Source organism: Ovis aries, chromosome 3 (assembly GCF_016772045.2).
Source record: "Ovis aries strain OAR_USU_Benz2616 breed Rambouillet chromosome 3, ARS-UI_Ramb_v3.0, whole genome shotgun sequence".
Taxonomy (NCBI): Eukaryota; Metazoa; Chordata; class Mammalia; order Artiodactyla; family Bovidae; genus Ovis; species Ovis aries.
This window is the reverse complement of record NC_056056.1, coordinates 3043876-3066126: the sequence shown is the minus strand read 5'-3', so window position 1 is coordinate 3066126 and position 22251 is coordinate 3043876. Positions and strand designations below refer to the sequence as shown.

The 22251-nt window shown below is 62.1% G+C and overlaps 2 protein-coding genes across 12 annotated transcripts in view; both read right to left on the bottom strand.

Moving 5' to 3' along the window:
- Window positions 1-112: 112 nt before the first annotated feature.
- On the bottom strand, window positions 113-10720 carry INPP5E (inositol polyphosphate-5-phosphatase E). 7 transcript variants are annotated; one of them, XM_027966173.2, is made up of 11 exons: window positions 10200-10720; window positions 8719-9799; window positions 5693-5816; window positions 4273-4370; window positions 3620-3744; window positions 3411-3530; window positions 3116-3223; window positions 2631-2792; window positions 2418-2533; window positions 2144-2280; window positions 113-1672 (listed from the first exon to the last, which is right to left on the bottom strand). In XM_027966173.2, the coding sequence occupies exons 2-11, from the start codon at window positions 9564-9566 to the stop codon at window positions 1540-1542; spliced, it is 1971 nt and encodes a 656-aa protein (XP_027821974.2). In that variant the 5' UTR covers window positions 9567-9799; window positions 10200-10720; the 3' UTR covers window positions 113-1539. The 7 variants fall into 7 exon arrangements, with proteins under 7 accessions (XP_027821974.2, XP_027821972.2, XP_042101379.1 ...); XM_027966171.2 differs by having other exon boundaries at window positions 10670-10720; XM_042245445.2 differs by lacking the exon at window positions 10200-10720 and having other exon boundaries at window positions 113-1700; window positions 8719-10111.
- A 458-nt stretch (window positions 10721-11178) lies between these two features.
- Window positions 11179-22251, bottom strand: part of SEC16A (SEC16 homolog A, endoplasmic reticulum export factor) — a 32279-nt gene continuing 21206 nt past the window's right edge. For 3 of the 5 annotated variants that reach the window (XR_009599722.1, XR_009599721.1, XR_009599720.1), the window contains exons 17-29: window positions 21870-22010; window positions 20958-21071; window positions 20494-20686; window positions 19949-20179; window positions 19477-19559; window positions 18674-18805; window positions 16778-16858; window positions 16542-16598; window positions 16345-16456; window positions 15812-15949; window positions 15497-15573; window positions 14281-14884; window positions 13395-13458 (exon numbers count right to left, since the gene is read on the bottom strand). Coding sequence is in view for 2 of the 5 variants with exons in the window: in XM_027966167.2 (XP_027821968.2) it covers window positions 12572-12640; window positions 13381-13458; window positions 14281-14340; window positions 14807-14884; window positions 15497-15573; window positions 15812-15949; window positions 16345-16456; window positions 16542-16598; window positions 16778-16858; window positions 18674-18805; window positions 19477-19559; window positions 19949-20179; window positions 20494-20686; window positions 20958-21071; window positions 21870-22010 (1644 nt within the window). In the remaining 3 variants the exon portion in view is untranslated. Of the gene's footprint in view, window positions 12641-13380; window positions 13459-14280; window positions 14885-15496; window positions 15574-15811; window positions 15950-16344; window positions 16457-16541; window positions 16599-16777; window positions 16859-18673; window positions 18806-19476; window positions 19560-19948; window positions 20180-20493; window positions 20687-20957; window positions 21072-21869; window positions 22011-22251 lie in introns of those variants that run through there. The other 2 variants (XM_027966167.2, XM_027966168.2) reach the window with 2 other exon arrangements.

Genomic DNA, 22251 nt, shown 5'->3' with positions numbered 1-22251 from the left:
TGGCTGGCAGTCCACGCCCACGTCCTGGCGGCAGCCTGGTGCCAGCCTGTGGCAGGACTCAACACGTTTGAGACAGCAAGAGCCAGGTTTTACAAACCACCCTCACACGTGGTTGTATTTCAGTTCTTTATGAAGCTTATTTTGTAGACCCTGGTCAATTTCATTTTCATTAATTTGAATTTCAACCTAACTTTCCAAGTAAAATCCCATTCATGTAAGTCTAATTGGTTACATAAAATTTACCGCTTCACTGTGGACTCATGAGATGTGTGCAGTGACCTCCCCCGCCGCCCGGCCCCCACCAGCCCAGGACATGAAGCTCAGTCTAAAGCGAAACTAATTCACGCCAGTGTCACTAACTTTTCCCTGATTTGTCAGAGAAAATGCTGAGAAAGAATCCATAAAACTCTATTCATTGTGACCCCTGTTACCACAAAAATCTGTAATGAGACTTCCTGTTAGTTGGTTCAAAGCTCAATGGTACATTCATCAAAATTTTTTATACATCCAGTCTGAAGAATTTCCAGAAATCAGATGGGATAGGCCATGCATTTTCATTCATGGAATTTTCTGAATTTGTATCAAAAGACTGCGTGTGTATCACTTTGAAATGGAGACACATTTTGGAAGCGGAGGCTAATGAAAGTTGGATACAGTATTGGTTGGAAGTGACTTAATATCACTCAACAGGATCTGTCGAGAACACTTACCTGGGGCCGTGCGCGGGTGTAAACGGGCCGGGGCCGGGTGAGGCTGAGCTCCCCCCGTCACAGTGACCGCCTGTGCTCGCAAGGGCCTTGCAAGGACAGGTGTGCAAGACTGGTCTTTCTAGGACCCAATCTTTGGCCAGAAAGAGCTTGAGATTCAATATGTGCATTTATTTAAAAATATAAATATGGAAAAATAAATAATTTAAAAGACTAGATTGAATGCCCCTAGATTTTCCCACATTCAAAGCCTATGCTTTTTTTTTTTTTTTTTAAAGAGAGGGTAAGCCACAAGGCAGTAACGGGCTGTATACCCTTTAAGAAAAGACATCGGTGGGGCGGCCTCGGCCAGCAAAGTGGCGACACCCCGCACTTCCAGCGGCTGCTGAAGTGCGTCCCTTATGCTGCTGCTCTGGGCGGACGTGACCTCAGCAGATGGACCCGACGGCTAGGGGAGGACAGCAAGGCAGCCTGTGGACCTGAGCAGCGGCTGCCCCTCCCGGTTCCCAGCAGCGCACCCTGCCCGCCACTGGGTGCCAGAAAGGCAGCTCTTGGTCTGGATTGTGGCGGCGGGGGTGGGGGTGGGGGTGCTGCTTCAAACGGTGAACCAGGATGTGCACACGTGATCACCTAACACGTGAGGTTAGGGCGCCTGCCCACAGGGCCTGCGACCTGCGCTCGGCCAGCCTAACTTGGTCCTTCTGCCGCTGACGGCCGCCATGGTGCGGGGAGGTCAGGGTCGGGCCCACGCAGCCCAGCCTGAGAGGGCTCTGCGGGGACACGCTGGTTCCGTTCCGGGAAGAGTCCGTCCCTGGGGCTTCCTCAGGAGGCCTCAGGAGATGGTGCAGATGGCGCTGGCGTGCTGGCTCTTGAGTGCTTGCTGCCTCTGGATCTCTCTGGAGATGCGTCTCTTGATTCCCAGCAGGTACAGCTCCCGGTCGAACTTGCCGGCGGCTAGTGGGATGCTGGGGAGGAAGGGCCATCAGGAGGGCACTGTCCTCCCAGCCCCCGCACCGGGGCATCAGCTGCGGGCAGGCGGCATGTGGAAGAGCTGGGCATAGCTGAGGCCTGGGCCCCTGGGGCTGCGCCCAGCCCCACCAGCCGTGCGCCCACCCGCAGATGTGTGCCGGCAGCCAGGGGATGCTGACTCCTGCCTGTGCCAGGCCAGCCCCTTGGTAGGTGGCCCCCGCCGCCCACCAGCTGTTTTAGGGGGCATGTGTCTGGGAGGCCTGGCTGGCTCGGGGTGCGGGCAAGGTCCCCACCCTCTCGTGCACTGCTCACCTGACGTTGGCTTCTGACCCACTGCACAGCCACCTCCCCTCGGGGCACCCAGAACCCTGCTCCCCTCGGGGCACTGGGACATGCAGAGACCAGGCTGTGCTCTCAGGCCGCCCCCCGCCTGGGGCCCGGGAGCAGGGGCATCCAAGGGTACTGACTTGTCTCTCCCCGGCCTCACTTTGACCCGGAACAGGCCGTACACGGGGCGGTGGTCGGACGTCCTGACACCGGGACAGGAGGAGTACTTGATGGGGCAGATGTCGCCCTTGTGGCGGCTCTTGTACAGGATGCGGTCCTGCGGGGGGTCCCGGGGCCAGTTGGCGGTGGGCTGGGCCGGCCTGCTCTCCCCTCGGCTACCCTCCAGCCAAGTCCCCGAACACGGAAGCCCCCAGGAAGCCCGGCCCGTGCTCCGCAGCCCTGTGGGCAGCTCACCGTGTAGGACGGGGTCCTCTGCTTAGAGGTGGTGTCATATGAGTCCTTCCCGACGTCGAACTTGTACGATGGCAGGAAGTGGATGTCCGGCTCCTGGAAGCCCTTGAAGATGGACCCTGGGAAGGGGCACGGCCCCGACTTGGTGGCGGCTCGGGGCCAGCCCCACCCCGCCCCTTGGGCCCGCCCGACCACAGCGGTGCCCTGCCCACTCACCTCTCTGCATCTCGCGGGTGAGCTGGTCGTGCTGCAGCAGAGCTTGCACGCTGGAGCCGAGGTCCTGCTTCAGGATGGCCTCCACGGCCGCACGCCCCCCGCTCAGGCGGAAGTTGAAGTCCCCAAACCAGAAGACCTCATCGAAGCGGGTGGTGACGTCCGCTGGGGCAGGAGCGGCAGGAAACTGCGTGAGCCCCCCACCCCCGCCGTGTGTCTGCACCCTGACTCCAGGTCAGGACACTCCCCCACACCCCTGGAAGCGGGTGGCAGACCAGGACGCCCTTGGGGCTCAGGGCCAGGGAGCCATGGGGTTGGGGGGTGTCCATAGCTTTCTGGGTTCATGGGGTCACAATTCGGGGAGCCTGGTGCCAGACCTCGCTTCTGGTTGGTGAGCGACTGCAGACTTTCCTGGCCGCCTTGGTTCTCAAGGCTCTAAACATTCCTCTCCATTAAACCACCCAGAGAGTGAGGGTAAAGCTGCTCACCAGCGTCAGAGCGGTAGGGGCTCGTGTCCGGCACGTTCTTGGGCAGGGCGAGGCCCTGCACGGTCTTGCTGTAGTCCACCAGCCGCTCGCCCACCTTCCCGTCTCCGGCTGCAAGGACAGCAGGGTGGGGCCTCTCCACAGGCAGGTTTCTGAGCCCAAGCTTTGTGCCTGGAGGTCGGTCCGAGACAGACCCCCTACCCAACAAGGTCTAATCACCCAGCATCTGCACCGTGACCTTCCCCTCGAGGGGTCTGGGGCTCACAAGTGAAGGGGGGCCTATAGGTGAAGGGCTTACAGGTGAAGTGGGACGTGATGAAGAGCAGGGAGGTGCCGAAGAAGGTGAAGCTGACGCCCAGGGCCCCCTTGGTCTTGATCTGGGACACGATGCGAGTGGTCACCGTGGAGCTCTCCACCTCTGTGGGAGGAGCAGGGCTGACCCAGGCCGTTCTGGGGGCCGGCCAGGCTGCCCGCCCCCACCCTGCATGCCCAGCCCGGGGCACTCACCTGAGCAGAACCAGATGAGGTCCCTGCGGATGAGCACGGCCATGTAGAGCGCGCCGTGGGCCGCCGAGTACAGCATGACGTAGTGCGGGCCCAGCGTCTCCTGCAGCCGTGCCTCCCACTCCCGCCTGTGGGGTGGGAGGCGGTCAGAGCCGCACAGCTCAAGGGTGAGCCTGGGTCTCCCCCTGCTGTCTCCGCCATGGCCACGGTCCTCCGCTGACTCCCAGAGGCCAAGAGCAGGAGCCCAGACCCCGTCCCCCAGTGTCCGGAGCAGACTGGGCACCTCCACTCTGGCCAGGCCTGTGCCGCGACCCTGCCCCAGTCACCAGCTGAACTGCCCACACGGCCGGGACAGGTGAGCGATGAAGTTCAGGGGCTGAGCTGGGGGCCGTGCTGTGCTGGGTCCCCCTCACTTCTCCCGGAGCAGCTATCTATTTACAAGAAGCTTAGGTGCATTTCTTTAAAACTCTGCGAGTCCCCACTTGAGAAGAAAGCGATCCCGGCTGAGCCCAGGCTTAGACCACAGCTGCTCATGTCTCCCCTCCCACGGGGGTCTCGGGCAAAGGACCGAGACCAGTTCCCAGGACCACACTGGAGCGGCGGGTCAGGGACGCAGAGCAGGTGGGGCAGCAGCAGGGGGCGGGCCCCGGCCCTACCTGTCGGAGCAGCCCTCCTGGACGCCCACGACATACAGGTCCTGGGCCAGGTCAGCCTCGGCTGGTAGCAGGAGCTCGTCCAGGTTCGGCGGCAGCTCCTGCAGAAAGGCAGCTTCTGGCAGGGGCTGCAGGGGCCCCACGGCGGGGGCTCTGCTGCCCGGGCACCCTTGACCACACACGGGGAGCCGCTAGCCCGGGCAGGCTGCCCACCCCTCCCTTGGCCTGTCCTCACTGGGCCTGTGCCCCATCCCTTGCCGGGGCCCACGCACAGCAACTGTGCTGCCTCCGGCCCCTGGGCCTGGCTGCCCACAAGGGGACGCCCCCAACACACCTCTGCCCTCACAGCAGCCCGGGGGAGGAAAGTGGGCACCTGGCCAGCGGTCTCCACTCCCCCACCAGCTGCGGCCCGGGCGCTCTGAGCCCCAGGTGCAGGCTAGGCAGTGGACAGCGGAGCAGGCAGCCCCCAGGTGCAGGCTAGGCGGTGGATGGCCCGGGGTTCGCAGTGGACAGCGGAGCCAGCAGCCCCCAGGTGCAGGCTAGGCGGTGGATGGCCAGGGGCTCGCAGTGGACAGCGGAGCTGGCAGCCCGGGCACCCGTCGGCACTCCCACTCAGGTGGTGGTTTTGTGGGGAGGGGCCTGTCCTGAAGCAGCCCCATCCATCACCCTGAAGGATGGTAGCCAGGGACGCGGCCACTTCCGTTCTTTGGACGGGATGTGCTTCAGCGCACACCAGCGACAGAAGGCACTCCAGACAGGGCCAGAGACCCCGCTGGGCATTAGGTCGCCCGCCGTCTGGAGGAAGCCTGTGGCTGGCCCCAGAATTGGAGCCTCCCCCACACAGGGGTAGAGACCCCTAGCTGTGGGAAGGGATCCCCCAGGAGACACGGGGTGGCTAGAGAGAAAGCCCCCACTGGGCTCCCCCAGAAATCAGCGGGCGAACCCTGCCCCCTCTGGCTGCGGTCCCCCAGGGCCCCGGCTCACAGGCGGGATGGACACGAGCCCCGACCACGGGGATACACGGCGGGAGACAGACCCAGACCAGGGCGTGGACGCCCGCCCGCAGTGTGCATCGGGGCACTCGTGTCCCCACACGCTTGTGGGGATCCAGGAGGTGCTCGCACAAGTGGCCCAGGGCGACTAGAATAGTGGGGCCGCCTGATGGCTGAAGGGTGCGGACACTTGGAGGCCAGGTGGGGCGTGGGCTCTCAGCAAATCTCTGCTTCTTCCTCCCAAACCTGCTGTCAACCTAGAACTGCTCTAACACGTACAGCGCCTCTGCAAACCGAAGCATTTGTGCCACGTGAACCAGTGGAGAGGTGGGCAAGAGGCGCTGTGATGGCCCAGGGGCTCCTCTGCGTGCCCCAGGTAAGAATCCAGAAGGAACCCTGCCCCGTCCCGTGTGGGGCCGGCGCCTGCTCACCTTCTGGCCCTGCATGTTCCACGTGGCCACAAACAGGGCCACGCTCCGGTCCGGGAAATAACGGGCCAGCTCATCCGCCCCCATCAGGGCCCCACTCGCCAGCAGGCTCCCCTCCAGGTAGCTCCTGCGGAGACAGGCCAGATTGAGCTGGGGATCGCAGCAGACGGACCCAGGGAGGGGCTGGGAGCAGGACACACCTCTGGGGCTGGGAGCCCCCTCCCAGAGCTGGAGTGGCCTCAGGACCCTGGGGGGCTAATGGGGGGAGCACAGCTTGGAGAGCCCCTGGAGTCCAGGGAAACCCGCCGTGTCCACAGCTCTACAGACTCCTGGCCTCCGGAGAGGAAGGGACAGGCAGGTGAAATTTGGGGCTTTTGGGGGGACCCTCTAAGGGCAAGGCTCTGGGAGGGCTGCAGAGGTCGAGGTGGGCTTCTGGACTGTAAGAAGACTTGGAGGGACATGCCCTTCTCTGAGGCTCTGGCCTCCGCCTTGCCATCCAGCACTGGGAGCTTGTAAAGGCTGCCCGGGATGCCTCTGTCTTCGCAGGTTCAATCCACTGTGGGCTCTCACAGAATAACTCTTGCAAACGGTGCAGAGTCAAACACCGCCACCGAGGCCCTGCGAGGACTCTGCCTGCAGGGCTGTGCCCCCGTCTCCACTTAACCCGAGAGCAGCCTCGTGCATGCCCAAGTGCCAGGGAGACTTCATTTAGGGACAAACCCGAGATTCGTGTGATTTTCACACGTCCACAAAAGACTATTAGTACTGCCTCGTTTTTTTTTTTTTTTTTTCCCTTCCCAACTGTGTGAAAACTGTTTCCCTTGGACCCATGACAAGGACTGTGCCTGACTGATCAGGTTCCCAAAGACAGAGGGGAACGCACAGGCTCAAACATCCAGGCTCAACCAGTCCATCCTAAAGGAAATCAGTCCTGAATATTCATTGGAAGGACTGATGCTGAAGCTGAAACTCCAATACTTTGGCCACCTGATGCGAAGAGCTGACAAGTTCAAACGTCTCACTTGCTCTTTTCATTCCAACTTGCTTAGAAGACCGTAGACCCTGGCTTGCAGAGATGGGCACCAATCCCTTGGAAGGAGATGAAGTTAGAGTCCAGTCCTTACAAGCTCACATGAGAGGCTCTTAAACCCTGACCAAGCTCTGCAGGACAAGAACTCATGATGTCAGGAGGCAGGCGCCTCCCTGAGGCCACCCTGTATTGATGATCCCGTCGGACTGCCTGCAGGGCTGCCTTCTCCAATCCAGCCCTGTCTGCAGTGTGTGCAAAAGGCAGCCCCTCAAGGGCACAGTCCACACCCCTTTTCTCCATCCTTGGCCTTGATCCCGGCCAGGTCTGGGCTGTGTGCAGCCCACAAGCTGAGACTCGCTCCTACACGTTCAGTGTTACTATTACTCCTTTTAAATCAATGATGTTGTTTATTCGGCTGTCACGGGTCCAGTGAAGCAAGGAGATCCAACCAGTCCATCCTAAAGGAAATCAGTCCTGATATTCATTGGAAGGACTGATGCTGAAGCTGAAACTCCAATACTTTGGCCACCTGATGTGAAGAACTGACTCATGTGAAAAGACCCTGATGCTGGGAAAGATTTAGGGCAGGAGAAGGGGACAACAGAGGATGAGATGGTTGGATGTCATCACTGACTCGATGGATGCGAGTTTGAGTAAATTCCAGGAGTTGGTGATGGACAGGGAGGCCTGGTGTGCTGCAGTCCATGGGGTCACAAAGAGTCGGACACAATTGAGCGACTGAACTAAACTGGGTCTTAGTCATGGCACGTAGGAGCTTCCATCTTTGCTGTGGTACACGGGACCTTTAGTTACGGCACGCAAGTTCTTCATTGGGGCATGTGGGATTTAGTTCTCTGACCAGGGATTGAACCTGGTTCCCTGGGATTGGTCAAGTCTTAGCCAATTTTGACCACCAGGGAAATCCCCTACACTTTTCAGTGGTTGGGGAAAAGAAGTATCTTTGTGCCGAGGGAAAACAACCTGAAAGTCACATTTTGGCCTCCTTGAACAGAGTGTTCCTTTGCCTTACACACTACACTGCTGTTAGTGTGTGTGGCCTGGGGCTGCTTTTTCGTCCCCACGGCAGAGGTCAACACTTGCCAGAGACTGCGTGGCTCACAGACTCGAAACAATCAGTGGTCTGGGTTGGAGGGGTGCGCCGGGGCCAGTGGGGGCAGGCAGGGAGAGTACAGGATGGCTTCTGAGCCGCAGCCCGGGCTGTGGCCGCAGCGTGGCCCTGAGCCCAGGCTCCTGGAAACAGCAAGCCAGCAGACAGCCGGTGGCTGTGGACGGGTCAGGCTAGAAACCCCTGGGGACCGGGTCTGGGGTGCCCCAAGGCTCCGGCTCAGGGCAGGGGATTCAGAGCTGGAGATGGGGGTAGCACCTGCCTCCCCTTCAAGATATAAATTAGGCGATAATTGGGACTAACCACTCAAGCCCTGTGAAGCTGGACACCCAGCATCCTCCTTGCCCATGGGGTCGGGGGCCGAGCCCTGCCTGTTAGGAGACTCTGGGGCACTCCTGAGCGTCAAGGACGGAGGTCGGGCTTCTGCCTGCGCCCCTCCCTGCTGGAGGTGGGGCAGCCTGGCCACGCCCCCGGGGCCCCCAGCCCCATCCAGCTCTCCATCCTGGAAAAGTGCCAGCAGGGGCATGGGGCACGGCTGCCTAACGCTGGTCCTCAGCAAAGGGATCGTGTGGCCATGGGTCCCGGGACACACCTCAGAGCCCTGGGCCCACCTGCACACGCGCACAAAGGGGTGCCCCCGACAAGAGCAAGAAACAGGAAGGAAAACAGGCCCGCCCTGCGTGCAGTGGGGTCTGAGCACCTGACAGGTGCCTGTGGGGCTGAGACGCAGAAGGAAAAGCTGGCGGGTACGGCTGGGAGAGGGGGGTGGTAGGAGATGGCCTACGCATGCTCTCAGGAGAACCTGCCCGTGCGGCTCTCACAGGGCCTCTGAGGGTTCCCCGAGACCCGAGGCCGCCTCCCCCAGGGCCTTACCTGCTCCGGACATCCTTGGCACGGATGGGCGCCAGGAGGCTGAAGGTGGACCTGGACGAGTGAAGGGAGCAGTCGTCGTAGGCCAGGGGGCTTGGGGGCTGGCCGGGGCCCAGGCTGCTGTGCGCCCGGAACAGCCTTGCCTGCAGCCGGAGCTTGTAGTCGGTGTGATCCGGGTCCACCTTGTTCGCTGTCCGCAGGCCTTCGGAGGCCACACTGCGGGCCATGGCGGGCAGCGGGCGCGGGGAAAGCAGGCTGGCCAGCCGAGGGGTGCTCCCGGCTGAGGCCCCTTCCCGGTGCAGCAGGTCCAGGGACGTGCTGATCATCCCGGAAAGACAGTTTCCCCATGAGGAGGGCCCCCCGCTGCCTGGGGCCCTGCGAGCCGTGGGGATCTCCTGCAGGGAGGTGCTCAGGCAGGGTGGGGAGCCATTGCGGGAAGGGGTCCCGGGGGCCTCGTCCTGCAGGGAGCCCCCCGAGGGGCTGGCCCCATTCCGCACAGTCAGGTCCTCGCGGCTGGTTCGAAAACGCCTCTTCCTCCAGCCCTTCTCATCCAGGGACAGCGCCCGCTCCAGCCTGGGCCTCGGGGGTGGCGGCTTCGGGGTGAAGGGTCTCGCTTGGGCCTGTGGGTCCTTGTTGCTGACTTGCTCTGGGGTATCCGGGGGGAGCTCTGAGCTCCTCTCGGGTCCCTGACGGTCGCCAGCAGCGGGGGACCCCAGGCAGGGGACAGGCTCTTCAACACTGTTCGGAAGCAGTCCCTTGAGCATGCTGTCTTCAGGACGCAGACACCCCTGGACAGTGGGCTGCTGGGAGGCGGTCTCTGACTGCTCTAAGCTCGCCAACTTGGATGGCATAGTCCGGGGGGCCAGTCCTCAGGGCCGGGGGCAGCCTGGCTGACCCAGGAAATGGCTCCTCTGGGGGCTGCTGCTGACACCCAGGGTCAGGGCCGCGTGTTCAGCCATGGCTGGGGGGGCGCGGAGCGGAGGCATAGCAGCAGCTCCCCCTCGGGCCTGGGGTGGTCTAGCTCGCACAGGACCAGCTGCTGCATGGCTGGGAGCCCTGAAGGTCCGGAGTCCCCAGAAAGTACCTAAGGGAACACCCTGCGATCAGCCTTTATCACCAGGGCGGTGATGCCACTCAATGAACCTGAAGGACAGCATGGGGCAGGGTGATGGAGCGGACAGGTCATTAAAGGCCCAGCAAGAACAAGCATTTAGACGTCCTGGCCCGCTGGCTCCACCCAGGAGACAGGTGAAAAGTCCAGCATCTTAGGATGGAGGGAAGTACCCTTCTTGCGGGGCAGGGGTGGGCGGGCAGGGGCACTGCTTCTCACTTGGGGAGCCAGGGACCCAACTAGCCAAAATTTCCGCCCCAAAGGCGTAGGTGCAGCCTCGGAGGGGGACCCGGCTCGAGCCCATTCCGGCCCCACCCTCCCACCCCCGCCCCGGCCGCGCTCCCCGGGGGTCAGACAGCCCTAACTCGCTCACCTGCACGCCCACCACCATCGCTTGGCCCGCAGATCCCGCCCCGAGAGCAGGCGACCCTGAGCAGGTCTGCGCCCCGGCCGCGAAGGCCCCTGACTCAGGACTGGAGTCTGGCCCGGCCGGTTGCGCGCTCCCCAGGTTAACAACCGCCCGGAGCCGCGGGGCTGGGGACGGAGTAGGGGGGACGAGACCCGCGCCCGGGGATCCTGGCGCGCCACGGACCCCCGCGCCCCGCTCCGTGACGGGGAATCCCACAGCCCGATCCCGCCCCAGCGACCTGTGCGCCCGGACTCCAACCCCGGGGTCGCCCCGCCCCGTCCGCGAGCCCAGCTCGGGGGTCGTCCCGCCCAAGGCCTCCGCGCTCCAGCCCAGGGGTCACTCGAGGCCTAGGTCGTGCTGGCCCCGTATCCCCGCCTCGGACTTTCTCCAGGACAGACGCCCCCGCCCGGGGTCATCGCGCCCCGCGACCCCACCTCTCGACGCCGCCAACTCCCCAGCTCCGCGGGCTTCAGCGGCCTCTCCCCGGCAACCGGCGGGCAGGGTGGCCTGGATCCCGGGGCCCGCAGCGGCCACTGGCGGCCGGAGGACCCAAGCGCGTGGAGCGAGAGCCGAGGGCGGAGGGCGCCCTCGGGTGGGCGCCGGGAGTGCCGGCGGCTTCCTTCCCCGGAGCGCAGCTCGCGCCCCGCCCCTCGGGCCCGCCCCCAGCCCCGCCCCTCGTCTCCGTATTTGACCAATGAGGACCCTCGGGGCCCGGAGCCTAGAAAGCAGAGCGCTACCCTGGTTCGTCTTCACTGCCCTCAGGATGGGTTTTCCCGTTCGGCGCGCCCACCGCCCATCGGCGAGGAGCCCCCTTCTCCTGGGAGGGCCCTAGCGGGCGGGTCTGGTGCAGGGACAGAAAGCAGTGGCCCAGGGAGCCCTAGAAGCCAATCAAACCCAGGGCCCCAAAGGCGTCAACAAACAAAGGGAGACAGGATGAAAGGGCTTGAGAGCGCAAAATATTTTATTTAACAATTTGCATTTAGGAAAAATAGCAGCTCCCCCCTCAGAGGAAGCTTCTTGAATCAAAACTCGCCGGCGGTCGACATAGACAACAGGTAGGGCCACGGAGGGGGCGGGCAGGTCTCAGCCCGGGGGTCGCGCTAGCACTGACCCTGGACACGAGACCGCCCGCCAGTGAGGTGTCACATCTGTGACGCGTCCTGGAAAACCGTTCTGCGGGTCCTTCCGAGACGACCCAGTGGACCCGAGGGCCCTGTGCTGACCCCACCCCACCCCACCCCACTCAAGCCCGACACCTGGATTAAAACCCAACAAACCACGTTCCCCAGCGTTCTACAGAAATTATTTCCTAATGATTTTTATAAATATTTAAATCTTTTCTTTAGTCCCTTTAGACAGAAGAATGTGAACAGTTTTGAGAACAGTCGACGAAGCCTTAAAGCTGGGTCCGCCAGGAGGTCATCGTCCTGTGCAGGTTCACAGGCTGAGTCAGCAGGTGAACCACTGACAAGTCTGGGGCCAGAAAGGTCGGACTCTGGAGCGTCAGACAAGAGACAGCTGCAAGCCACTGTCTTCAGGATGCTACCAGCTCCCTAAGCGACGCAGCGGTGAGAGGAGGCCATCAGCTGACAGCGCTGCAAGGGCTGGCCACGGGAAGCAGGGCCTGGTGGGTCCACGGAAAAACCCAAACCAAACCCGGAGTCCCAGCTGTGACACTGGGCCCGTCGCTCAGAACAGCTCCGTCCCAGCTGACCCCTCTGACTGCTGGAAGCCTCCTGGTCCTGGTGAGGCCACAGGAGACCACGCAGAGCTGGGCACGTCTTGGCTCCAGGAGACAGAACACAGGTCAGAAGCAAGGGCTGCTCTCAAAACCTAATGGAACTGCTGCTAAAGGAAGCCCAGTTTCCTCTGAGACGAAGCACCCTTCCAGGCTCAGCAACGTGGGGCGGGGGCTGACCTGACCGCCTCTGGGAGCAGGCACGCAGGCGAGCTCCTCTCTGAGTCAAAGGTGCACCGTCTCCTCCTGGCGTCTGAAAGGACCTCTGGGCTCTATTTGGCAACGATTCCCCGCGAGGTTTTGAGGCCTTAGTTACCGAGAAGCACAATCCTCCTGTAGCCAAGATGCCTCCAGCTTCACTCAGTTTCACCCCCTCAAGTGACTGCAGATGCCGGATCCTTAAGTCACCCCTTTGGGTCTAAGAGTCACTCTTCACCCAGCATCTCGAAGGTGCGGATTAGTGTCGGACACTCCGCAAGTCATTTCGGAGTTGCTGCATTCACACCCGTTGGGACAGACTGGAGTCGCAGGCCGTTGGCCTGACCTCGGGGCGGAACAGCCATCTCCCGTCCTGGTGCTATTCCAGGACGCGGCCCTTCTAGCTTAACGCTGGGTACTTCCTCTGGCCGATCCTCCCCGTCCTTGAGCTTCCTGAGGCGGCAGGGGCCTGAAACAACAGGGACAGGACTGGGGTCCGCACGCTGGCCCAGGGGGGCCGTGGAACAAGCAGAACAGACGATGGGTCTCGATAGACAGGTGTGTGCTGTCGTCTCGTGTGCAGCCCAGGCCCGACTAAGGCAGGGGGGCGGGGTGAGGCTGCGCCCACAGCCGGGTGTCTGAGGAGCCCCGGCGGACGGGGGTGGGGGTGAGGGCAGGGAGCACCTGGGGAGGCTGCATGGTGCACGGGCGTTTACTCTGGGTCCCAGGAAAACCCTAAGCGAAGTCAGAGTCAAGCTTTGTGAAGGCACCAGCAAGGTGAAGATCCAGCAGAGAAGAAGCCCCTCAGCCGTGGAGTGGAGACGCAGCTGGCGGCTGGGAGCAGGGAGAGCGCAGTCGCGGGGGCCCACCCGAGGGAGCCGGAGGCTGGGGGGTCTGCCCGTCAAGGTCAGGGAAAGTTTTGAATTCCTAAAGCCAAGACCTCCCCGCAGACCCCCTCCTCTATTGCGTCCCAAGACTGCCCCACCTCCCGTCCACTCTCTCCAGGCCAGAGCCTGGGAGGGAGACAAATGAAAGGACGCATTTCCGGCCTGAAGGTCACCAGCCACCAAGTAAAGAGGGGCCAAGGTCAGCACGGGAAGGAGTCAGCCCCACCCCAGGGCAGCATCAGCAGGAAACTGATGGGGCACCCAGCCCCCTCCCCCGGGTCCCCCACCCCCAGGGCAGCGCAGAGCCGGGAGACACACTTACTTGTGCAAACTGAGCAGGGTTGTAGAAGGGCACCCCGGCCCCAGGAGGGGCCCCCGCGGGGGTGAGAGCACCAGGAGCCTGGGGAGCACACAGAGGCCATCTCACCCTCTGACCGAGCACAGCGGCTCGGCTTGTTTGCAAGTACAGACACTGTTTCTGAGTAGGCTTTACCACACTTTTGAGGGCGCTACAGAAGCAGGTCAAAGGCACTTATTGCAGAACTACGTTTAATTATTTAACGGGGCTCAGAAAACCAGTAAAACCAGGGCATGCACGCGCAGCGGTGGGGGAGGGGCGCAGGCACTAGGGATCGCTCCAGGTCGCAGGCGTCCAGCTACAAAATCCAGGGCTCTACTTCACAAACGAACAAGTCCCAGGAAGTCCTTCTGCTGAGCCAAGGGAAAGCTTAGTCCCACAACGCTCGGAGAGTTGACGTGCTCTTTTATTTCCCATCGAGCCTGACCACAGGACAGCGGCCACCGCCTCACCCTGCCTGGCCTAAAACACTTTCTCCTGCTTGATGAGAAAACAGAACCTGTGACTTTGAAATGCGAGTGTCCTGATTCCAGCTGGCTTATGATGTGCGTGCGTGCGTGCACGCACACACACACCCCGTGAAACTACGCCTGTGACTAGTCCTTTGAAAAACTCAGTTCAGAAAGAGCACAACCACAGCACTTGTCCCTTCGCTATGGGCATCCTGGAGTCAGTCTGCCCGTGGATGTACCTGGATATTCGACGCCACCCTCCGAGAACCCTGAAAGAAAGGAGCCCCGCGCCCTCAGGCGTGTGACGGCTGAGTGGCGACAGGTGGCGTCAGGGGCCAGGGGCAGAGTGACTGAGCGGCACAGTGATCTCAGGGGAAGGACAAGCCCCGGGCACACGGCCAGCCACAGGTACCTGGTTAAAATGCTGGCTCACTTCCCGTGATAACGAGCTCAGTGAACTACAGCGCGAAAGCTACAAAACAGCAAGAACACAGACACAGACAAACACCAAAGTCAGCGTGCGCGCCGCTGCTCCAGCTGGCAGCTCAGTCCCAACGAGCTGTGCTGCTGCTAGAGTCGATACAGCTCGGCAGGGAGAAAGCCTGAAACTCCTGCTTCACGGACGGCTTTTACAGGAAATGCCCCATGCGAGAGGGAGGGTCGCCTGGCCCCGGGCCTTGGACGGCCTGACCTCACACTGCCTGAGGGACGGAGGGGACCCCTGTGGACGAGCGCTCGCAGCCCTCACTCTGGCCCAAGCTCCCAAATGACTCTGCAGACACAAGTGTGCCTTTTTTAGGAAACACAACACTACTCTGGTTCCTTAGTTTCTCAACTGCCCTTTGGCCACCCGGTAACATCGTCTTAGAGAAGCCACTTGGACACCGTGGGCCTCCGAGGCCCAGATTCTCCGCAGACATGCCCCCAGTGCTGCTTACCTCTCCTCCCTGGGGACCATCAAGTCCAGACGCTGGGAGTTCAGGTCCAGGGAGCAATGCCACTGCAGGCCCGAACACCTGCCGGGACAGGGGGGAGGCTGCTACCAGCAAAGGGGTGAGCCGGGGCTCCCACGCGAGGCAGGACCATCCGGGATAGCGGCATGGCCTCCTGGGGGCGCCTTCTGAGGAGCCCTGCAGGTTCTGCACAGACCTGTTACTCCAACCCGCGTCGCACCCTTACTTCCCGGGCACCTTGCACCCATGGCGGCCCCGCGACAGGTGCCATGACCCCATCCACCGGGCAGCACCCTGAGGCTAAAAGGAGCTGAGTGACCCCGTCCCCTGCCCCCCACCCACTTTTAGCCTTGCCACACCGCTGTGGGATCTCAGTTCCCCAACCAGGGACTGAACCCTCACCGCTCAGGGGAAGTACAGGGTCCTAACCACTGGAGCACCAGTCCCCCCGAAACTTTAAATAGCTAAGGAATGGAGAACCAGGACTGAAAGTAAGCTCCATCCAACCTCAGATATCAAACTCTAAATGACTGTATTTCACACACATAAAGAAACCCTCTATACGATTAAAATGTCAGCAGGACAGTTCCCAGAGAACATGCACGTGGCCGCCTCTCAGGGAAGCTGGAGGCTGACTTCCACTGCCCCCCACGCCCTGCTGTGCGCATGGCTCACCTTGGGATCCGAGGCGGGCTCCGACCTGGCCGGCCCCTCCCTGCTGGCTGCCTCGGCGGACGGCACCTCCTCTGCATCTGTGTGGAGATGGGGGAGACCCTCACTGTCCACACGGCCCTGGGGCCTGGGGGACTCAGCCCCAGAGGACACGTGCCGCCTGCACCCCCCGCGCAAACATGCCTGCAGACAGCATGGCGGGCCTTGCGCTCTGCATCCACAGCACTCTCCTTGAAAGAGAACCAAGGCCAGGGGACCAGAGGGAGAGCCGAGGTCAGCAGGCCGGGGGCGAACAGCCCTGCTACCCGGGCTGCGTACCTGCGTTTGGGCCCAACAGGTGAGCCGGAATTGGAAGCGGGGCCAGGGGTGCAAAGAGGTCAGTGGGAGCCAGGGTCGGCTCGCTCCGCTGGGGGCCCCCAGGGTTCAGAACGTCCACGTAGCGTGCCCTGGTTCCAGCTGTGACACGGAGAGGAAACAAGGTCATCCCCACGCCATGGCCCCCAGCTCCATTCTCCACATGTCCAGGGAGCATGGGGACCCCACTTCCAGCCCCAGGGAGGCTGGGCCTGATCGGGAGCCTCTCCTGGGGCCTTCTGCTCAGGTGAGGGTCCCACTTCATGCCACGACGCTGCCAGGCTGCCTTTCCGACTGATCGGATCCACCCTGCCCAGGACCACTCACTGCTCCGGAGGACGGCACCCCAACCCCAGACTCATCTTCAGAGAACCAGTCCTCCTCTCGCGGGAGACAAACCCCGCCTGACACACATGTGGTCCTTGCCAGACTCTGGAGTGTCTATAGGACAAATGGACGACCCAGACGACCTCTAACTTTTGGCTGGGCTTTGTTACCTGCTTTTCTAGAATAGATGTTCACAGTGGGTCTGGGGGGCCCTCCGGGAACAGGGTGGGCAGCTTGTGGAGCCTTGGGAAGGGCAGTTGGAGGCGGGGGCGGAGCCTTCTTCTGTGGAAGGAAAGCCCACTTGGAGATCTGCCACCCCACAGCTCCTGCCCCAGGGAGGGCCTCTCCGCCCGGGGTCCCAGCTCACCTCCTCCTCCGGTTCATTGACGTCCACCCACCGGTTCTTCTTTTCATCCCAGACGATCTGCCAGGGTTGTGAAAAGTAAACAAGAAAACTCAGTAGCACGAGGTGAGCAGACTCAGGCCCCGAGCGCAAGAGGCGTCGGTCCAGGTTCGCCGAGAGCTGAGATGCTCCGTGCAGACAGCTGGACGCCCTGCTGCTGCAGAAGCCCCGGCTCCCCAGGCCCACCTGGCAGGACTCACCGATTTGTTCTTGTCGTCTGGCAAGTAAGCTTCCGTCCTTTTCTTCACAGGCAGCCAGCGAGAGAACCAGGATTCGCTGCTCTGAACAAAGAAACCGCCAGAACAAGCCTGAGGTCATGGCGCTGAGAGAAATGAGCCCAGCACAGCAGGGCGGACCCGCGTGAGCCCCGGAGTGAGGGCCTGCAGGCGCCAGGGCCACAGAGGAAGGGAGCAGACGCCCGGCTGGAGGCAGGAGCGGGCCTGACCCCAGCAGAGTCAGGGCTTCAGTGAAGATGACAGCGCCCTGGGGATGGTGGTGGCCGCACGACAGAACCGCACACTTGGAGGCAGCGGGGGCGGCTAGTGTGACGTGCATTTACCACAATTATAAAAATCGGAGCAGTAATCTGCCTCCTGGAGCTTCTTACACCCAAATGCCAACAACGGGCAGCCTCAGACCATCTCCCCCAGCAGTGGTGATGGCTGGCAAGTCCTTGCAGGCTCCTCAGAACAGGCCCTTGCGCCCCAGACTGGGAGAGGTCAGATGTCAGGGAGATGGGCCTCATCCTGCACACATTGCCCATCACGTCCGCCGCAAAGCAGAGCAGCAGCTCCACAGCCCCACCCCCTCAAACCTGCGGCTGACTCCGGGCCGGGGGGGGTGGGTCCAGTCACCTGCACGGCTCGCCCACATTTTGAATTAAACTTGTCTTTACTTGCGATACCAGCCATGGGGGCTTCCCTGGTGGCACAGTGGATAGGAATCTGCCTGCCAACGCGGGGAACATGGGTTCCATCTCTCATCCAAGAAGATCCCCTGTGCTGTGGAGCAGCTAAACCCGGGAGCCCCGACTACGGAGCCTGCGCCCTAGAGCCCAAGGGCCCAGCTACTGAAGCCGAGCACCCTGAAGCCCATGCTCCGCAACCAGAGAAGCCACCGCAGGAAGAAGCCTATCCAGCAAAGAGCAGCCTCCACCTGCTGCATCTAGAGAAAGCCTGTGTGCAGCGACCCAAACCCACAGCGACCGGAAATAAACAGTCCAGAAGATAGACACCAGCCATTCCAGCAGAGTCTGCTGAGCACTAGACTGAGAACCGTGTTCTCCACAAGCCACCACCAAAGGGTAACAGGCCGCCCAAGGCCGGAGAAAGCGCTCACAACACGCACCTGACAGAACCTGCATCCACGTGACAAGGACCACCGCCAACGTGAAGACCCCGTAACGGATGGGAGGAGACCTGAGCAGCCCCCCACAGACAAGGACGGGGTGGGGAGACGAGCACTCGGAAGGGCGCCACGGCATGACTTGTCAGAGTGTCACTGACCCCAGCACGAGGGCCACCACCACGAGGGCAGAGGATGCAGCCCCAGGGAAGTGGGGCCGGGCTCTTGCCTGCTTGGTGCCGGAAGGCCCACCTGGTAAACCAGCGAGGAGGACTGTCCAGCAGCACACTCTAAAGCTGGACACACAGCTGTCCCATGATGCTGGCATATACCCTCAGGAAAGAAGCGCATTCACCACCACAAGACACAGACAAGACTCGCGTGGCTGTATCCCTTATAAACGCAACTAACGTCCGTTCCTGGGGGAAAGGACGACGGAAGCGTGGCGTGCCCACGATGACACGCTGCACAGCGAGGGCCACTCCTGCATGTGAGCCCCAACCTGAGCGGTAGGCGCAGGCCAGTGCTGGCACCAGCCTCCGAGCGGCTGCAGGGGCCCTGGACCCGCGGGCCTCGGGGCGGGCAGCATCCCCCACTCTGAGCTGGTGGTTCACATGTGGACACAGACGTACACCACACACACTTCACTGCACAGACACTGCCCTTCCAGAACACGCTGGGCTCCATCTTCACACACACGCGGTCTCCTCGCCTCGGCACCCGTCCCCTGCCCGGCTGGGGCTGTGAGTCACCTTTTTCGGCTCCTTGCTCTCCTTCTTGGTGGCCGGGACAGGTCTCTGCACCTCGGGCGCGGGCGTCAGCGGCGCAGGTGGCTGCAGGGCCTGCGGCGGCGCCTCGGAACCCGGCGAGGTCCTGAAGGAGCCCTGGGGGACACACGGGGCACTGAGGACGGGGCGGTGTGAGAGGCAGACTGGTTTAGAAAGATGCTCACCCGCAGGCTGAGACAACTGTTTCAATACAGTTACACTGTCACTTTTATTTTCTCAGGGACAGAATATTTTAAAGGTAAAACACACAAGGAGAGTTTCCCAGGACACCAGAAAGAACTGGCTATCTCTAAGAAGCTTCCAGAACACGGCTATAGAAGCGTTGATCCACCCACTCTCCCACCCTTGCTGCTGGGATCACAGCACACAGACAGGGTGCTGTTTAGGTCAGACGCGTCTGATACAATGACTCTTAACTTCAAGGAAAGCACCACACGTTTTACAGACCCTAAAAGAGATGCAGAGATCAGAGAAGTCTCCATTTCAGAGAGCTTAAAACTGACAAGACGGTTTCATCACAGATGCCTATTTCTCCTCCTTAAAAACCTTCCTTTATACCATTACTTTTCTCCCTATTAACCTTTACAATAGTTCTTCATATTTTAAGGATTCAAGGTTTCTCTTTATGAAGTTAATTCAAAAAACGACCTCATAAATTTAAGTGCTATTGATCTACTTACAACTTAAGAAAGAAGAGCTGAAGTACTTATTCACCGGGGTTTACAGAAAACAAACAGCATAAAAACAAAAACAAAGCGGGCAAGTACCATATTAGCAAAGTTCCCACCAAACTCCTCCTCTCCCGGCTCCGAAAGCGAGCTTCTGCCGGGCGTCTCCTGCGGCACCGCCCCTGCCAAGGGAAGCGCGGCTCCAGTGAGCTTGGCGCCGGCACCCAGGGCAGGTGAGCTCCATGGCCACGCCTGCCGCTGGCGACACACAGTTCCCCCACATGCCAGGCCCCCCGACGTGGCCTTCAGAAACCCAGACTGCGCTGTTCTAAACGTGTAAAAATGAAGCTTCCCCTTTAGAGCAAGGTTGTCCAGGTGGACAGACGGCCAGAGATAGCCCTGTAGGAGGAGGGTCAGCGCGTCCCCTGGGTCACAGGGCTGCTTCCCCCACCCCGGGACACCCACTCCCACCTCCTCCCGGTCGGGATGACTTAGGTTCCTCCCACAGGCACCTCCTTGAAGAGCAAACCCACTCCACTCTGCCCTCAGGACAGCCTCTCTGCAGACCCACCTGCGTCCTGGCTCCTGGCCTCCGGGAGCAGGCAGTCTGTCTCCTGGAGAGGTGGCACCCCAGGTCCAGGATACAGGGCCACAGGGTCAGGCCCAGAGGGCTCTTGAAAGCCAGGTACAGCCCCTGGGGGGCCGTGCACAGGCTCTAGCTCAACAGGAACCGGCAGCGGCACAGGGAACATGGGCACCTGCGTGGGGATGGCCGCTGGGCCAGCGGGGAGCGCCGAAGGAGCTGCAGGAGACGGTGCAGAAGGGATGGTCTGAGGCCACATGCTCGCCCCAGGGACTCCACAGGCACGCCTCGTTTACTGGGGGACGGGAGCCCTCCATCTGAGCATGAAGGCTGAGGCTGCCGGGCGTCATGGGGCCTCACTCTGCACGGCGCAGGTTTAAGGCTACAAGAAGCCCTGAGAGCCCAGCGGGTGGCCATCCGGCCCCGCGCAGGCCCCTGCCTTCAAGGCCCTCCCACCCCGCCCAACCTTCACAGCCCTGGGACGGGAGCGGCTCATCGAGGGAGGCGGCACCAGGAGGCAGCCACGGGCGCACCTGAGGGCAGCTGCCGCATGTCCTGGCTGAAGAGCTTGGTGCTGGGCGCCGGCGGGGCCAGCAGCGGGTTGTCGGCGCCCAGGCCCGCTGGCTGGGTGGGTCCCGGGCCATCACGGGGCCCCACCTCAGGGCTTGGCGAGCTGGGGCAGCGCTGGGGGCAGGCTCCGTCCTGACTCCAGGCCACAGCGCCCTCCTGAGGGAGAAGGGCCTCAGGGTCTCCCCACCGGACGCCGCCCCCCTGCCCCCCAACAGAGGTGCCCCGAGCACTAGCGCCGCCCCCTGCCCCTCCACCCCTCCACTCCCGACAGAGGTGCCTCAAGCACTGGCGCGGACCTCCGCCCCTCCACCCCCGACATAGGTGCCCTGAGCACTGGCGCTGATCCCCGCCCCTCCACCCCCGACAGAGGTGCCCTGAGCACGGGAACCCTCGGCGTGCGCACAGGGCCCCTTCACACCCAGCGCACCTCAACCCGTCTCTCCACGAGCTGCAGCTGGACCAGCCAGGCGGGCTCTGCAGACGCCTCCTCCTCCGGCTTCTCCTTTAGCTGAGGATCAAAGAGGCGCAACTGGGAGGCGACCTGGAAACATGGAGATATAGGCTCTGTTCCCACAGAAGACGCCCGCCAAACCCACTGGGGCCTGGACACAAGCCAGACTGCACACGCAGCTTTCCTCCACCAGGGGGACCCAAGTGGCACTTGCTGGACCATCCATGACTGGGTAAGTGTGAGGAGAGGACCTGGGACCGTCCTGGACTGTGCACGCATGAGGAGAGGGCCGGGGATGTCAGCACCCCCTATACTGGCCGTAGAGGCCACAACCCTGGACAGATCCTGGGGGCCTGAGCCCACCTCCACTGGACTCTACTCGCCGAGGTGCCCCCACCCTAGGCGCACTCACGCTCTCTCTGGGGGGCAGTGGGGGGAGTGGACAGCAAGTCTGGCCTCGTGGTAACGGCTGGAGCCGTGAGGCAGAGATGAGGGCTCGGCAGCCCGTTTGTGTGGCTCCTGTGACTCTGAGAGCTTCCCTGGCAAAACTCCTGTCACAAGAGCGCGGGTTCAGTGCCACCTCCAGGCAGAGGAACACGCGGACGCTGGGTGCCGGCAGGGCGCCGTGTGCTGTCTCACGGAGCAGGAAGCTGGGGCTCTGGGGCCACAGCCAGGACTCAGCCCAGAGAGGCCCCCGGTGCCAAGTGCGAGGCTGGGGTGCCCGGGTACGTGGGCCTCCTGCAAGCGGGCCCTTCTCACGCCAAAGCTCCCAAGGGCCCTGTGCTGAGGTACTCCCCCGCAAGAGTGTGCAGGACTCGTCTGGGTCGGGAGATCTGAGCGCTGTGTGACTGTGGCCCCTGAGGGCCCCCGGGCTGGGGGGGGCGTCACCTGCACCAGCTGGCGGAGCAGCACCGGCGAGTGTCTGTGGGGCTGCGCCAGGACACTCTTGGCGATCGCCTCGCAGTAGTGGAAGGCCTGCGCGGCCAGCCCCATCTCGGCCAAGCGGCAGCAGTAGATGAACTTGAACACCTGAGACAGACAGACAGACGAGCTCAGCGGTGCTTGAGCTGCCCGGGGCCGCCCCCTGCACCCGGCCGCCCCTGCCCTGGCCCTTCCATCCTTTCTCTGCGCTCTCCACGCCCCCCACCCCGCCTGCTCACAGCAGAGCCAGGCCCCTTCCCCCAGTAAGTTTAGATCAGAGTACACAACTAAGCTTCTGAGAAACTCACACGCCCGGAACACAGCCGTCAGCGTTCCCAGCCACGGAGTG

Coding starts and splice junctions, on each gene's coding strand:
- INPP5E (XM_042245444.1), bottom strand. CDS start 9,566: ATGCCATCCAAGTTGGCGAGCTTAGAGCAGTCAGAGACCGCCTCCCAG. Junction 2,793..3,115: donor CCCCTACCGCTCTGACGCTG/GTGAGCAGCTTT, acceptor CTCCTGCCCCAG/CGGACGTCACCACCCGCTTC. Junction 2,281..2,417: donor AGAGGACCCCGTCCTACACG/GTGAGCTGCCCA, acceptor GACCCCCCGCAG/GACCGCATCCTGTACAAGAG.